This window comes from Panthera onca, chromosome C2 (genome assembly GCF_046562875.1).
Source record: "Panthera onca isolate mPanOnc1 chromosome C2, mPanOnc1 haplotype 2, whole genome shotgun sequence".
NCBI lineage: Eukaryota > Metazoa > Chordata > Mammalia > Carnivora > Felidae > Panthera > Panthera onca.
This window is the reverse complement of record NC_138347.1, coordinates 71,870,899-71,887,375: the sequence shown is the minus strand read 5'-3', so window position 1 is coordinate 71,887,375 and position 16,477 is coordinate 71,870,899. Positions and strand designations below refer to the sequence as shown.

General features: G+C 44.1%; 1 protein-coding gene across 1 annotated transcript; it reads left to right on the top strand.

The window, feature by feature from the left end:
* The first annotated feature begins 1,660 nt into the window (after positions 1-1,660).
* Positions 1,661-14,383, top strand: TM4SF19 (transmembrane 4 L six family member 19). Its single transcript, XM_078452623.2, has 5 exons — positions 1,661-1,866; positions 9,495-9,696; positions 10,483-10,560; positions 12,818-12,987; positions 13,243-14,383. The coding sequence occupies exons 2-5, from the start codon at positions 9,496-9,498 to the stop codon at positions 13,421-13,423; spliced, it is 630 nt and encodes a 209-aa protein (XP_078308749.1). The 5' UTR covers positions 1,661-1,866; position 9,495; the 3' UTR covers positions 13,424-14,383.
* Positions 14,384-16,477: the final 2,094 nt, after the last annotated feature.

Below are 16,477 nucleotides of genomic sequence, written 5' to 3'. Positions count from 1 at the left end.
ACTGATAAATGGGACTTAATTAAAATCAAGAACTTCTCTTCATCAAAAGGTATCATCATTAGCAGAAAAGCAAAGCACAGACGAGAGGAAACATTCATAATACATACATCTGACAAAGGTGTCATGTCTGGAGTTATAAAGAACTCCCACAGATCAGTAAGAAAGAACCAATAAAAACTGAGCAAATGACTTGAGCAGGCACTTCTCAAAAAAGGAATTCCAAATGGCCGGGTAAGTGTATAAAAAGTGCTTACTCATCAAGAAAATTCAAATTAAAACCACAATGAGAAACTACTAAACCACTGGAATGCCTAAAATTAAAAATGTTGGTGAGAATGGGAAGTAACTGGAACTCACACACTGTTGCTGGGAGGTGTAAACTGGCAGGACCACTTTGGGCTACTAACAATATCATTTACTAGAATTAAATATCCACCTACCCTATGACCCAGCAATCCCACTCCTAGGTATATTCCCTAGAAAAATTAGTGCATAGGTTTTCCAAAAGACATGTATAAGAATATTTGTAGTGGCATTATCTATAATAGGTAAAAGTTGGAAATAATTTAAATGTCCATCAACAAGTAGAATAAATTGTAATATAATTCCATATAATGGAATAATAAAAAAGAATGAATTATATGAAAGATGAATCTTATATATACAATATTGTGTGAAGAAAACCAGACACAAAAAAGTGTACACTATATGATTCCATTTATATGAAATTCAAAGATAGCCAAAAGCTAATTGGTGATAAAAGCCAAAATAAATACACTGGGGATAGGGATAATGAAGAGAGGGGACATACTAGAATCTTCTGGAGATTTTGGCGATGTCCCATATCTTGATTTGTAATGACCCAGTTACCCTGGGTACACATATACAAATTCATTAAGTTTTATAATTGAGATTTGTGGGAGTGCCTGGCCGGCTCAGTTGGTGGAACATGTGACTCTTGATCTTGGGGGTGTAAGTCTGAGCCCCCAGATTGGGTGTAGAGATTATTTTAAAAAGATCTTTTAAAAAATAAAAGTGTGGCATATTTTATTGTGTGTATAGAATACCTCAGTTTAAAAAATAATAAAGTACAGTGAGAACATAGAGAAAGAAGTGCCTAACTCTGAGCGAAGAAATCGGGGAAGAATTCCGGGGGATGATTGAACTGAATCTTGAATAGGAGATTGTCAGAAGGGGGTGAGAGATCTCCCATGCAGAGAGCACCACAAAATGCTCAGCACTCTCTTGTGACTGCTACAAGATGATGGTGGCCTGGGGCTTGAACAAGAAAGTTAGGAGGCTAGTAAAGGAACCATGCAACGTATCCAGTCAGCAAAGTAAGGAGGGTGATAAGGAAAACATGGTGGCTGCTCTGTCCAGTGCTGGTTTTCCAAAGAGCCCCAATTCTGCAATGAGTGAAAGATACGGGCTGCTAGTATGTGAAAAAGTATTGCTGCTTGAGCAAGACGGGAGGATAAGGTATTTCTCACGGGTTCTTGTCTGACTCATTGAGACACTTTAGCTCACGAGGCCATGGCTCCTGGTTCCTTCCTTAAGGTCACATGAGAATGAGCAGAGGGTGGGTCATCAGGAGAGGGCTCACCAAGAAGAGAAAACTCCTTCAATGGAGGCCTGTGGGCAGTGGTGTGGGGGCGCATGCACACTCACAGGCTCGCTTGCCTGGGTGACCTCTCCATATATACAGAGCCACCCTGCCCTCTTGGAGGGTTCTGAAACGGGAGCTTCTGGCCTGCCCTGCAGGAGTCGCAGTCCCAGCCAGGGCTGTGGGAGCACAGGCCTACGTTGAAGACAGAGCCCTTCTCCAGCTTCTTTGTCTCCCATCCTGATTCTTGCCACTGGATGCAGGTAAGCAGAGATGAAAGGGCTCAGTGAGGAGATAGCCAGGGAACAGTATGGCCTAACAGTTAAGGGCACAAACTTCCAACTCGAATGAGACCTGGCTGTGCCACAGAGCAGCTGTGTGGCTTCAGGCAATTCACATCACTTCTCTTTGCCTCGGTTTGTCAACTTTGGGCTTCTCCACATGCTTAGAATACTTTTCCTTGCCAACTTTGCCTGCCTAATGCCTCGTTGTCTGTGAAGTCTTAGCTTGGTCAGCACTTCCTCCAGTAGGTGTTACCTCACTTCTGCAGGACAAGATTAGGCGGTCCCTGGTGTGCTTCCATTACACCTTTGGTTGGACGCCTCTGCTCAGCACCTGTTTATTGCCCTGTCATTGTCCCCATTCAGCTTTAAGCTCCTCAAGAGAAGAGACCGTCTCTGATTCGCCATGGTATCTCCAGCTCCTAGCATCGTGACTGCCAGAAAGCAGTCACTTACACTTAATAAATATTGACTGCTGAAGGAATGAAAGAAAAGGCTGTCGGGGTGATGAGTGAGGTAGATAGACACACAGAGAATATGCAGTCTTTTCCTTCATATGACTTAGCGGATCACTTCTGTTGTTGCCTAGACATCTGGCCAGTGATTTGTTTACCCAGTCAGGATCACAGGTTAAAACAGGGCCTGCCTGGGGTGCCTGGGTGGCTCAGTCGGTTAAGCGTCCGACTTCAGCTCAGGTCATGATCTCGTGGTCCGTGAGTTCGAGCCCCGCGTCGGGCTCTGGGCTGATCTCGTGGTCCGTGAGTTCGAGCCCCGCGTCGGGCTCTGGGCTGACGGCTCAGAGCCCGGAGCCTGTTTCAGATTCTGTGTCTCCCTCTCTCTGACCCTCCCCCGTTCATGCTCTGTCTCTCTCTGTCTCTCTCTGTCTCAAAAATAAATAAACATTAAAAAATAAATAAATAAATAAATAAATAAATAAATAAAAATAAAACAGGGCCTGCCTGAAAGCCTGGTTTTAAGGTTTCACCTTATGAACCTGCTTCTCTCTTCAGAGATCAAATTGGCCAAACTCTTTGCTAATTTCTGGCTCAGAGTTGTGGAAATGTTTCTCAGAATGTTGTGATTTCTTGGGGAACAGAGTCAGGGAGAAGGAGTGAAATTCAAACTAATCTGAATTAGTTGAGGCAGCCCAGCAAATGCTTTTTTAGATTAGTGGACGGCCAGGATTCTCTGAATTCCACTCATCCCAAAGGCTGTGCTCAACTTCTTAATTTTCCCTCTGCGTGTTTATATTTTTTTAGTTTCCTTTATAAACCTCTTTCCTGATAGAAATATTTCCACAGAAGTGATCGTCCGGGCGGGAGGGGGGTGGTTATCTAAGTCTAGACAGTCCTTAGTCACAGGTGGATTCAAAGGTGGCCCAACGAATTCCTGAACAAAAGCTCCTCCCAGCCCGTGGTCTGCAGCGCATGCTTGAAAGTCCAACCACACACTGGTCCTTACTTGGGCCCTTGACAAGATGTCAGTCCTCTGGGAGGGCGTGAGGGTTAAAGTTACTTGCTAACACCCCTGAGGAGTTAATTCGAGACGACACGGAGATGCACTGAGAGCCCTGCACTCAATGACCAAACAGTCTGGGAGGGAGGCTGCCCAGACACGCACTTACATCCTGAAGGTTGGTGGGCAGACTGTGGGGAGAACTGTTTTCCTACAGGTGCCCTGTCTCCCGACAGCAGGGCCAGCTCATCACCCTAAAGGCCTCCTGCAGTGGGCCCGCTGGGAGAGGGCAGTGGGAAGAAACCACAGCATCCCTCCTGATCCCTGGTCCCCACCCTTCCCTCCAGCTTCCTCCCATCCCTGGGCTAAGGGTCACTGTTCCCCCATATCCTACCTCCAACTCCCTCTCCCTGGAGGCCTGAACTTACTTTCATCCAGGGGCAAGTTCTTTTATCCACTGTGAGAAAAATGGCTTCAGGAGCAAATACCCTGGGGCAAGGGCACACAATGAGACAACTCTCCACCCTAAACACTAGCCCCTGCAGCTGGAAGTTCTCCCTTGGGAAGAGTTGCAGGAGGCAAGCTTGGGCTCCGAGATTAGGGGAAGCAAAGGTCCCTAGGGGCTGCAGGGGTTGGGGAATGATGGGAAGGGCACAGGAACATAACCCCCAACGCAAAGTCCTGCTCAGCGTTGTGTCTGGCACCAAACTCTACCATGAGCTGCAGCCGGACAAATACAAAATGCTGGGCCAATCAAGTTTTTGTTTTTAAGAACTGACTTTGTAAGTTGTAAAACTGCTTTTTTCTTTTAATGTTTATTTTTGAGAGAGAGACAGAGTACAAGTGGGAGAGGGGCAGAGAGAGAGGGAGACACAGAATCCAAAGCAGGCTCCAGGCTGTCAGTGCAGAGCTGGGCTTGAACCCACGAACCGTGAGATCATGACCTGAGCCAAAGTCCAAATGCTTAACCGACTGAGTGACCCAGGCACTTCACAAAGCTGTTTTTGAAAAGGTACGATAGGGGTGCCTGGGTCGCTCAGTCGGTTAAGTGCCTGACTCTTGGTTTTGGCTCAGGTCACGATCTCATGGTTTGTGAGTTCAAGCCCTACACTGGGCTCTGTGCTGACAGTGCAGAGCCTGCTTGGGATTCTCTCTCCCCTCTCTCTCTGCCCCTACCCTGCGTGCGTGCTCTCTTTCTTTCAAAATAAACTTAAAAAAATTTTTTTTTTAAAAAAGGTATGATAAAAAATGTAGGATAGTCTTTCCTAGGAAGGAATCTAGAAAAAGTGTAGGATCGATAGGCACACATAGGGTTTCAATAATATTAGTGGTAGCGACCTGTTTTGTAAGCTGGTTGTATTTATATGGATGTTGCTTAGTTTTTCCATAGAACTTATAAGTATATACATTGTGTTTAATGTTTTTAACTCTGAGATATTTTATTATGTATGTATGTGTATGTATGTGTGTAAAAGAGAGAAGCGGGTCTCTGATTCACACATATTTTCTGATTGTGTGCAGAGTAATGTGTTAGGAGGGGAGTGTCAAGAGCCTCACGGTGAGATGGACTCAGCTAAATTGCAAAGCAGCAACAGGCAACTTCTTCGGAATGTCAAAGCACTGATATTTTTCAGATCCGTATTGACAGGAGTCTACCAAATCTCACCAGCCTTATTCTAATTCACATTTAGAAAAACAACAAGAAGCGCATGTATCAGTGAAAATGTAAAAAGGAGAAATGGCTATAAGTAAAGGTGCCGAGGTGGCATTTTTCACCTGATCTAGTTGAGACATGTAATATTCAAGTTCATTGTTACATAATTAAAAAACAATAACCTTGTATTTTATTGCCTGGTAGAGGTACTCAGTTGCATGGATATACCACAATTTATTTATTCACCTATTGATGAACATTTGAGTTATTTCTCATTTTCAGTTAATTTTTTTTTATTATGGTAACATGTATATATCATAACATTTATTACTTTAAACATTTTTAAAGTGCACAATGCAGTGGCATCTATTGCATTCAAAATATTGTGTAACCATTACCTCTATCTATTTCTAAAATTCTTTCATCACCCCAAACAGAAACTCTGTAACCATTAAACAGTAACTCCGCATTCCTCCACCCTCAGTCTCTGGTAGCCGCTAATCTACTTCTGTCTCTCTGAATTTGCCTACTCTGGATATTTCATGTAAGTGAAATAATACAATATTTATCCTTCAGTGTCTGGCTTATTTCATTTAGCATAATGTTTTCAAGTTTCATCCATGTTGTAGCATGCTTCAGAACTTCTTTCCTTTTCATGGCTGTATAATATTCCATTGTATGCACATGCCACATTTTGTTTATCCATTCATCTGTTGGTGGACACTTAAGTTGTTCCCATTTTTCTAACTTGTAGTTGTTATGAATAAAGCTGCTATGGACATTCAAGTCCTAATCTTTGTGTGAATGTGTACTTTCATTTCTCTTGGATAAACATGTAGAAGTGGAATTACTTGATCATTTGGTAAGTTAAATGTTTAACTTTATAAGAAACTGCCAAGCTAATTTACAAAGTGGTCTGGTGGGGGGGGGTGCGGGGTGGGGGGAAGGCGCTGGGTGGCTGAGTCAGTTAAGTGACTGACTCTTGATTTTGGCTCAGGTCATGATCTCTTGGTTCTGAGTTTGAGCCCTGCATCGGGCTCTATGCTGACAGTGTGGAACCTGTGTGGTACTCTGTCTCCCTCTATCTCTGCCCCTCCCCCACTTGTGTGTTTTCTCTCTCTCTCTCTCTTTCTCTCTCTCTCTCTCTCATATAAATAAGTAGGCTTAAAAACAAACAAAATAAAATACAAAGTGGTTTGTACCATTTGCATTCTCACCAGCTACATATGAATGTTCTGGTTGCTCCACATCCCCCCCAATACTTGGTGTAGTCCAACCTTTTAACTGAAACAATTCTGCTGGGTCTGCAATAGGATCTTATTTTAGTTTTAATTTGTGTTTCCTTATGTTAATGATGTTCAGCATCTTTTCTTGTTCTTAGCTATCATCCATATATCTTCTTCTGTGAGATGGAATGAAATATCTGTTTAAATCCTTTCACCATTTTCTAAATCAACCTGTCTTATTATTATAGAGATGTAAGAGTTCTTCATATAATCTAGTTACAGTGTGTTATCAGATGTGTATGCACTCGTATTCACATACACATTTACAAAATTTATGTTGTGAATATTTTCTGCCAGTCCGTGGTTTGCTTCTTTATTTTCTTCATGGTGTCTTTTGTAGAACAAATTAATTTTGCAGTAGTTTAACTTCTCATTTTTATGGGTTGTACTTTTTGTGTTTTATCTAATAAATCTTTTTCTAACTTAAGTCTCAATGTTTTCTCCTTTGTTTTCTTCTAAAATTTTTGTAAGTTTAAGCCTATGGTTCATTTCTAACTAATTATTAAATATGGTTTGCAGTAATAGTCATGGTATATATATATATGTATATCATATATATATGATATAATATATGTATATTGTTTTGCACATAGATTGTCACAGCACTGTTTGAGACTATCGTTTTCCCACTGAAATAATATCGTTTTCAAAAATCATTTGCTCATATCTGTGTATGTCTATTTCTGAATTCTCTAGTCTGTTCTCGTGGTCTGTATGTCTTTATGCACCAGCACTTTACTTTCTGTACCTTTACTGTAACTTTATAATGTCTTGAAATCACATGGTGTAAGTCCTCCAACTTTGTTCTTTTTCAAAATTATTTTGGCTAATCTAGGACCTTGGCATTTCTATCTACATTTAGATTCAGTTCGTTAATTTCTACAACAAAATGTTGCTAGAATTTTAGCTGAGATTGCATTGAATATACACATCAATTTTTTTTAATTTTTTAATGTTTATTTAAAAAATCCATTATTTTTGAAAGACAGAGAGAGAGAAAGAGAGAGAGAGAGAGAGAGCAGGGGAGGAGCAGAGAGAGACGGAGACACAGAATCCAAGGCAGGCTCCGGGCTCTGAGCTGTCAGCACAGAGCCCCAAGAACTGCGAGATTATGAGCTGAAGTCAAATGCTTAACAGATTGAGCCACCCAAATGCCTCTACTAAACATCAATTTAGAGATAATTGACATGTTAATGAGAGTAAGTCTTTTGATCCATGGATGTTGTATATCTCTCCATTTATTTAGGTCTTTAATTTTTCTCAGGAATCTTTTGTTCTTTTTAGTGCACAGGTCTTGCACATCTTTTGTTGAATTTATCCATAAGTATTTTCTATGTTATGCCATTATTTATTTTTAATCTTTTAAAGTTATTTATTTATTTTTGAGAGAGAGACAGGAGACAGAGAGAGTGAGGGAGGGAGGGGCAGAGAGAGAGAGGGAGAGAGAGAATCCCAAGCAGGCTCTGCACTATCAGCATGGAGCCTGATGTGGAGCTTGAACTCACAAACCGTGAGATCATGACTTGAGCCAAAATCACGAGTTGGATGCTTAACTGACTGAGCCCCCAGGTGCCCCTATTTTATGCTATTTATTTATTTATTTTTTTAATTTTTTTTTTAACGTTTATTTATTTTTGAGACAGAGAGAGACAGAGCATGAACGGGGGAGGGGCAGAGAGAGAGGGAGACACAGAATGGGAAGCAGGCTCCAGGCTCTGAGCCATCAGCCCAGAGCCCGACGCGGGGCTCGAACTCACGGACCGTGAGATCATGACCTGAGCTGAAGTTGGATGCTTAACCGACTGAGCCACCCAGGCGCCCCTATTTTATGCTATTTAAATGATACTGTTTAATTTTTTCAATTTGTCAATGCTTGTGTATAGAAATACAACAAAATCTTTGTATATTCATTTTTTCAATTAAAAAAATTTTTTTAATGTTTGTTTATTTTTGAGACAGCCCGTGCAAGTGGGAGAGGGGCAGAAGAGAGTGGGACAGAGGTTCCATAGCAGGCTCTTTGGTGACAGCAGAGAGCCTGATGGGGGCTCGAACTCACAAACCATGAGATCATGACCTGAGCCAAAGTCAGATGGTTAACAGACTGAGCCACCCAGGCACCCCTGTGTATTAAGTTCTTATCCTGTGACTTGCTAAACTCACTTACTAGTTCTAGTACCTTTTTGATAGATTCTTTTGGATTTTCTTTTTTTTTTTTAAATTTTTTTAAATATTTATTTATTTTTGAGAGAGACAGAGACAGAGCTTGAACGGGGGAGGGGCAGAGAGAGAGAGAGGAGACACAGAATCCGAAGCAGGCTCCAGGCTCCGAGCTGTCAGCACAGAGTCTGATGCGGAGATGCAGGGCTCGAACCCACAGACGATGAGATCATGACCCGAGCCGAAGTCGGATGCCCAACTGACTGAGCCACCCAGGCTCCCCGATTCTTTTGGATTTTCTACATAGATAATCATGTTACCTTACTTTTTTCCTTCCTATCCGTATGGCTTTTGCTTCTTTTTATTTTCTTATTGCACTGGATAGCACTTCCTGCACAATAATGAATGGAAGTGGTAAGAGTAGACATCTTTAAAATGGCATTTTTTAAAGAGAGAGGGTGACATCTTTAAACATTTTTTTTCGGGGCCCCTGGGTGGCTCAGTCGGTTAAGCGTCCGACTTCAGCTCAGGTCATGGTCTCACGGTTTGTGAGTTCGAGCCCCGTGTTGGCTCTGTGCTGACAGCTCAGAGCCTGGAGCCTGCTTCGGATTCTGTGTCTCCCTCTCTCTCTCTGCCCCTCCCCTGCTCATGCTCTGTCTCTCTGTCAAAAATAAATAAACATTAAAAAAATAAAAATAAATAAATTAGTTGCAACTTGCTTTTAAAAAAAAAAATAAAAAATAAAAATAAACATTTTTTTCTGTACCAAATAGAAATAATCACTAGCTGTAACAGAGGTACAGGAAAACATGAGGGGACGAGGAGTGTGTGCATGTGAGTGGGGGTTGGCAGAAAATGGAGCAATTAAATCCTACCCATTGGGGCATATTTATAAAAGGCAGCGTTTCAAAGCAGGTTCCTTGGCTCTTCTTGATCTGTGCCCCTGGAAGTCATAGTATCTGTAGTCTGTCTCCCCCACCCCACCCTTGCTATGAGTGTTCTCCTTCCTGATGCTCCCAGCAGCAGAGCCACCATGACCCTCCGTCCATTGGTTCCAGGATGCTGTCCTCTCCTGGTGTGATGGCATGCTCACGGACCTGCTCCCGCATCCTGGGGCTGAGCCTCGGGACCACTGCCCTGTTTGCTGCTGGAGCCAATACAGTGCTCCTCTTTCCCAACTGGGATGTGAGCTACCTGCTGAGAGGCCTCATTGGCAGGCAAGCCATGCTGGGCTCTGGGCTCTGGGGAGGAGGCCTCATGGTAAGTGTTCTGAGTTCCCCAGGTGTGACTTTGCCAGACACCCCTCGGGGTGGAACAGGGAGGTGGTAGGGGAGTCATGTTTTGGTTCCTTGCAAGAATGCTTGATCTTGGGGGCGCCTGGCTGTCTCAACGGGTACAGCATGTGCCATCTTGATCTCAGGGTGAGTTCGAGACCCATGTTGGGTGATTTACTCAAAAATAAAATCTTAAATGGGGGCGCCTGGGTGGCGCAGTCGGTTAAGCGTCCGACTTCAGCCAGGTCACGATCTCGCGGTCCGTGAGTTCGAGCCCCGCGTCAGGCTCTGGGCTGATGGCTCGGAGCCTGGAGCCTGTTTCCGATTCTGTGTCTCCCTCTCTCTCTGCCCCTCCCCCGTTCATGCTCTGTCTCTCTCTGTCCCAAAAATAAATAAAAAATGTTGAAAAAAAAAAATTAAAAAAAAAAAATAATAAAATCTTAAAGAAAAAAAAAAAAGAATGCTTGACCTAGCAAGCTGGTCTCAGTTGTATATCAGTTCCGAGGAATAGGAGACTCTAGGAAGACTTGTCAAGTCTTGTGGCTGAACTTTGGCTCGGGACTAGCAGGCCAGGGGTAAACGTTGCCGGCCAGAGAGGCAGATCAGGCTAGTCACCCAACTGGGTCCTGATAGTCAAAGCCAAACCCTCTGGGAAAGATAGGATAATCAAGTCCATGTGAGGTGCCCAGCCAATCTATTTCAACAGCCACAGGTGGCAGCTAGAAATGTCAATTACCCAATCTCTTTTTACCTTTCTTCTCTCCTCTCCCAGGTACTCATTGCAGCTACCCTCATCTCCTTGACGGGCTGGAGATATGGCTGCTTCAGTGAAAGTGGGCCCTGTCAAAGTGTAAGCACCAGATTCTACTCTTCTAACACCTAGAATATCCCTACATTCTGTCACTCTACAGACAGAATGGTAAAGAGACAATGTCAGTCTTGGGGCTTGAAGTCAGGTGCTTACTGTATCCCTTAATAATCCTAAGCTATCGGGCAACTTCCTTAACCTTTCTGAGCCTCAGGTCCTCCTCTGTAAAATGGGAGTGAACAGGATCAAGTCAACAGAGTAGGTGTTTAATGAGCCAGAAATGTCTATAAACATGTAGGAACTGTTACTATTATTTTTAGCCTATTGAACAATATGGACACGATTTAAGTGCACTGCAATCATGTGTCTTTGATAGAAAATTTCCTGGCTATTTTGTGTAACTTTTCTTAGAGTTGGAAAAATTTCCAGAAATCATCTAATGACTAGATTCTAGTCTAACCCCTCCATTTTACAGATAATGAAACTGAGGCCCAGAATAAATCTGCACTTATTAATTACAGTGGCATTTCTGAAAAATCTCAGTACATACATAGTATAAGATATATTGCTTATTCAGTCTCAGACACATGAACTTGTGGCCTCCTTGCAGTAACTCTACAGCCTGCTTTGCTATCTGCAGCCCATGTACTGGGAATTCCTCTGATTCAGAATTATATGCTAAAGAATTAAATATCAACACCCACGCATTTCATTCACAATCTGTTCTCAGTCTCTCCTGGTTTTCCCCTAGGTGAGTGGGTAGTTCTCAGACTTAAGCCTGCATCAGAATCCCTGAAGGGTTTGTTAAAACCAAAACCAGGGGGGCACCTGGGTGCCTCGGTTAAGCATCCGACTTCAGCTCAGGTCATAATCTCACGGTTTGTGAGTTCGAGCCCCATGTTGGGCTCCGTGCTCATAGCTCAGAGCCTGGAGCCTGTTTCAGATTCTGTGTCTCCCTCTCTTGCTCTCCCCCGTTCATGCTCTGTCTCTCTCTGTCTCAAAAATAAGTAAACATTAAAAAAATTAAAAAAAAAAAGATTGTTGGGTCTCACCCCCATATTTTCTGATTCAGAGGTGGGGTGAAGCGGGAAATTGTGCATTTCTAACAAGTTTTCAGGTGATGTGATGCTGCCAGGACAGGGATCACATTTTGAGAACCACTGTCCTAGGCTTCCATCAGACTAGTTCACCTCGAATCTTTAACTTAGAGTCAAAACTGACCATGCGCCTTTCCCTGGCCCCTCCTAAGCTCCAAACTGGCTTGACATAAAATGACTCCGTGATTCTGTATAAAAGCTATATATATGTATATACATGTGTATATATATACACATATTTTTTTTTTATTTAAAATTTTAAAATATGTATTCTTTGCAAGGGAGAAAATGACCTAGTATCCTGAGAAAGAAGCCAATTTAAAAGTAAGCTAGAGGGGCGCCTGGGTGGCTCAGTTGGTTAAGCGTCTGACTTCAGCTCAGGTCACGATCTCATGGTCTGTGAGTTCGAGCCCCGCGTCGGGCTCTGGGCTGACGGCCTGGAGCCTGTTTCCGATTCTGTGTCTCCCTCTCTCTGCCCTTCCCCCGTTCATGCTCTGTCTCTCTCTGTCTCAAAAATAAACATTAAAAAAAAAATTAAAAAAAAAATAAAAGTAAGCTAGAATCCTGCCAACTCGTTGTTATCTTTTGGGAGGGAAGTGAGTGGTACAAAGACTAGAAAAGTGCAGTGACAGCACTGGAGTCACTTCAGAGTTGACTGTCATTTTTCTCTGTCTCTGTCTCCCTCCCTCCTTTGTTTCCTCCCCTCCTTCCCTCTTTCCTCCCCTGCTTCCTTTCTTGCTTGATTTGAGAAAGTGAGGAATCAGGGATGGGAGTATGGAACCTTTGAGAACACAGCTTTCCCTTAGAAGAGTCAGAAGTGGGCATATGAAAAATGACAATCAAACCCTTCAACCCAGAGGCTGAATGGTTGCAGTCTGAGTATAAAAGCTTTTAATGCCAACCTGCTGAGAAGCTCTGGAGAGCCTGCTGGGTCAGGGAGACCCAGGTCCATGTGCTACTGCTTCCCCCTTCTCAGTGCTTTCTCTCCCTCCCTACCCTCCACACTTCCTGGCTCTACCACTGACCCCACATCAGTCACCTTTGCCTTGGTTATCCTTTAAAGGAGGTGCCAGGGACAGAATTATCCCCATGTGATATGATGGGGGGAAGCCTGAGCACCAGAGAAGTTAGACTTGTCCCCATCACCCCACCACTTGGTCACGACCCCATCTCACCTTATGGCTTCTTCTCTCCCTCTACAGATGCTCACTGCTCTGCTGTCCAGTAGCCTGGCTTTTCTAGGAGCCTTGATTTGCTTTATCACTTCTGGTGTAGCCTTGAAAGATGGCCCTTTATGCATGTTCGATGCCTCATCCTTCAATCAGATGCAAGCTTGGAAATATGGTTACCCATTCAAAGATTTGCATAACAGGTAAATGGATGGAGTCTTTTCACAGAGGCAGAGAAAGATGACAGAAAGACACACAAACTTCTTTTGGTCACACATTCTAGCATTTCCTTTCTCTGGGAAGATGCTCAGAATTTTGCAGATGCAGCAACAATAGTTACCCTCAAAAGTCTAGTCCTATGACCTTGGCTGGGGGAGGCACCAGGTTTCTATCGAGGTTGCTTATTTGGCTTTTATTTCTTTTTCCTCAAACCCTGGTCTCCTTATTTTTGGGGATAGGAATTATTTGTATGACCGTTCACTCTGGAACTCTGTCTGCCTGGAGCCTTCTAAAGCCGTCATCTGGCACGTGTCCTTCTTCTCCACCCTTCTGTGCATCAGCCTCCTCCAGATTCTCCTGGTGGTCATTCATTTCATCAACAGCTTCTTGGGACTTTTCTGCAGCCTCTGTGAGAAGTGATAGGTAAATGCCCTTTCATGCGAGAGAGTTTTCCTCAGAAACTGTCTTGAATCCCTTCTGTAAGAAGTGGGTATGGATTGTAAACAAACTTCCTTTTTAGGTGTGCCTGTAACAATGATTCCTTGAGCATAGGCTGAATGATATTGGTGAATTTTGAATCACATTGTAAACTGCAAGTCATTATTATTGTGTAGGAACTTATGGTTCATAAAATGTCTTCCAGCCATGGCCTCATTTCAGCCTCTCAACAACCCTGTAAAATTGGTCACAGGTCACAGATATAGCAGTTGAAGTTCCTAGAACATAACGGACTTGATGCCTAAAAGCTCTCACCTGGGTTCAGGTAAAGTTAGTACTTGAGCTCTTATCTTCTAAATTCAAGTTCACCAGTTGTTATGCACTGCACTATGTGTCCCCAAAATTCATAGGTTGAAGCCCTCACCCCCACATGTGACTATATTTGTAGATAGAACCTTTAAGAAGCTAATTAAGGTTAAATGAGGCCATAAAGGTAGGACCCTAATCCAGTAGGACTAGCATCTTTTTTTTTCTAAATACTTATTTATTTTTGAAAGAGGGAGAGAGACAGAGCGCAAGTGGGGGAGGGACAGAGAGAGGAAGACACAGAATCCGAAACAGGGTCCAGGCTCTGAGCGGTCAGCACAGAGCCTGATGTGGGGCTCAAACCGACGAACCGTGAGATCATGACCTGAGTCGAAGTCATATGCTCAACCGACTGAGCCACCGAGGCGCCCAGGACTGGCATCTTTTTATAAGAGGAGGATGAGATTCCAAATCTCTCTCTCCACACAAGCACAGAAGAAAAGGCCATGTGAGGACACAGCCAGAAGGTGGCCGTCTGCAAGCCAATGAGAGAGGCCTCAATAGAAACCAACCTTGTTGTTACCTTAATATTGGACTTCCAGCCTCCAGAAAATAAATGTCTGTTGTTTGAACCACTCAATCTTTAGTGTTTTGTTATGGCAGCCTGAGCTGATTAATCCACCAGTGTTCTTTTCATTCGTGTTCAGTGCAGTTCAATAAGTGGTATACACTGAGTGTCCACTGTGTGGCTGGCTCTGCTGTGCACGCAGTGGATCCAAAGATGACCGAGACACGGCCCTTGACCTTGGACCCTGCCTTGTCCTTGAATAGCTCATGGTCAGGTTAAGGGAACAAACACATCTCCCAGCAATTTAAATGTCATATGGTAAGGGCCATGTTAGAGGTCAACAGGACACGAAAAGAGCTCAGAGGAACAGCAAACCGCCAAGCAGAGGGTCTGTGAGAGATCAAGGAAGGCTTCCATTGTGTCTGAGCTGATTCTTGAAATAGCCCGGCAAGACAGGAGAAAGGGATTCCCTAGCAGAGGAAACAGCACACTCCAAGGCATGGGGGGGAGACACAGGATAGAGCGTGTGGAGAACTGCAGAGCCATGGCTGTTTCTCATGCGGAACGAGGAAAGCAGAGGACTCCCCTCCCTCCCACCTCAGGATCTTGGTCAGGAGGTGGTGTCAGATGGTGAGCAGAGTCAGGAGTGGGATAAAGGAGATCTGGATGGGAAAGCCTGATGGGTAGGGAACAAGATGAAGCAGGCAGAAGCATTCTGGGAAGAAGATGGGTACTGGCAAGAGAAGAGGTAAGTGGACAGGTCCAGGGAATGAGTTTGAGAACCCCAGGCTCTGGAGCCACAGAGTGGACAAAGCCAGGAAGGGAGTATGTGGGTCCAGGGGCTGCTGTATCCCCTCCACAGTCCCCTGGGCCCCAGCTCTGTCCTGTCAGGGAGGAGCCACTGAAGCACCAGATGCCTCCAGGATACAGGAATTCTTCTGTCACCAGGGAGGAGAGGGAAGGGGAAAGGAGAGGAAAACAGGGGAGGGGAGGGGAAAGGGAGAAGAGGGAGTTCTGCATTCATTCTACCATGGGCTCCATAGCCCTCCACACCTGGTTGTTGGCTGCCCTCTGTGGGATTCCACAGGACACCTGCATCCCCTTCCTTCTCCCTCCATCCCAGGACTACCTCACCCTCAGAATGGGCTTTCACCCTGGGTTTTTCTCCTCAAATGAAAGCTGCATCTGGCTCTTGGCTTGGCTTCCAACCAGGTTTTAGGCAGGAGGGCCTATGTTAATCTGTTCATCAGGACAGTGCTAACATTTTGTTAAGAAGAAAAGTTGTCGGTCCCTTGCTTTGTGAATGCCTTCTTGAATATCATCCTGGAAAGAAGAGGATGTTGCCTTGTTTACCATCCTGCTCAGAGAAAAGTGGGCCCATCTTGGGAATAAGTTGGCTGGCCTTCAGCTTTCTGTTGTAGCAACTGGCACTCTAGGTAGTAACAAGTAACAAGTTTAGCCCATTGCTTTCCTGTTCACCCTTTAGGGCAAGGCCTGGGTTTTATTCACCTTTGTATCTCCAGCCCCTAGCACAGATGGAATAATAAAATGTTTATTGAATTAAATTACACACCTAATCTTCTGTGTTTTTAGTTGGACTGGAGTAGGTAGGGTGAGAGAAATATAGCTGAAGAAATCATAAAAAGGGAGGAAAAGTCGGTGTACTAGGAGTATGATTTCTTTCTTTTAAAAAAAAAATAATGTTGGGGCACCTGGCTGGCTCAGTCGGTTAAGCGTCCGACTCCAGCTCAGGACATGATTTCATGGTCCGTGAGTTCGAGCCCCGCGTCAGGCTCTGTGCTGACAGCTCAGAGCCTGGAGCCTGCTTTGGATTCTGTGTCTCCCTCTCTCTCTGCCCCTCCCCGGCTCATGCTCTGTCTCTGTCTGTCTCAAAAATAAATAACACATTAAAAAATGTCTTTAAAAATTAATGTTTATTTATTATTTTGGGAGAGAGAGATTGAGACGGAGCCCAAGCCGGGGAGGGGCAGAGAGAGGGAGACACAGAATCTGAAGCAGGCTTCAGGCTCTGAGTGTCAGCACAGAGCCCGATGCAGGGCTCAAACCCACTAACCGTGAGATCATGACCCAAGCCAAAGTCAGACGCTTAACTTACTAAGCCACTCAGGTGCTCCTAGGGGTATGATTTCTTAAGGCTGGTG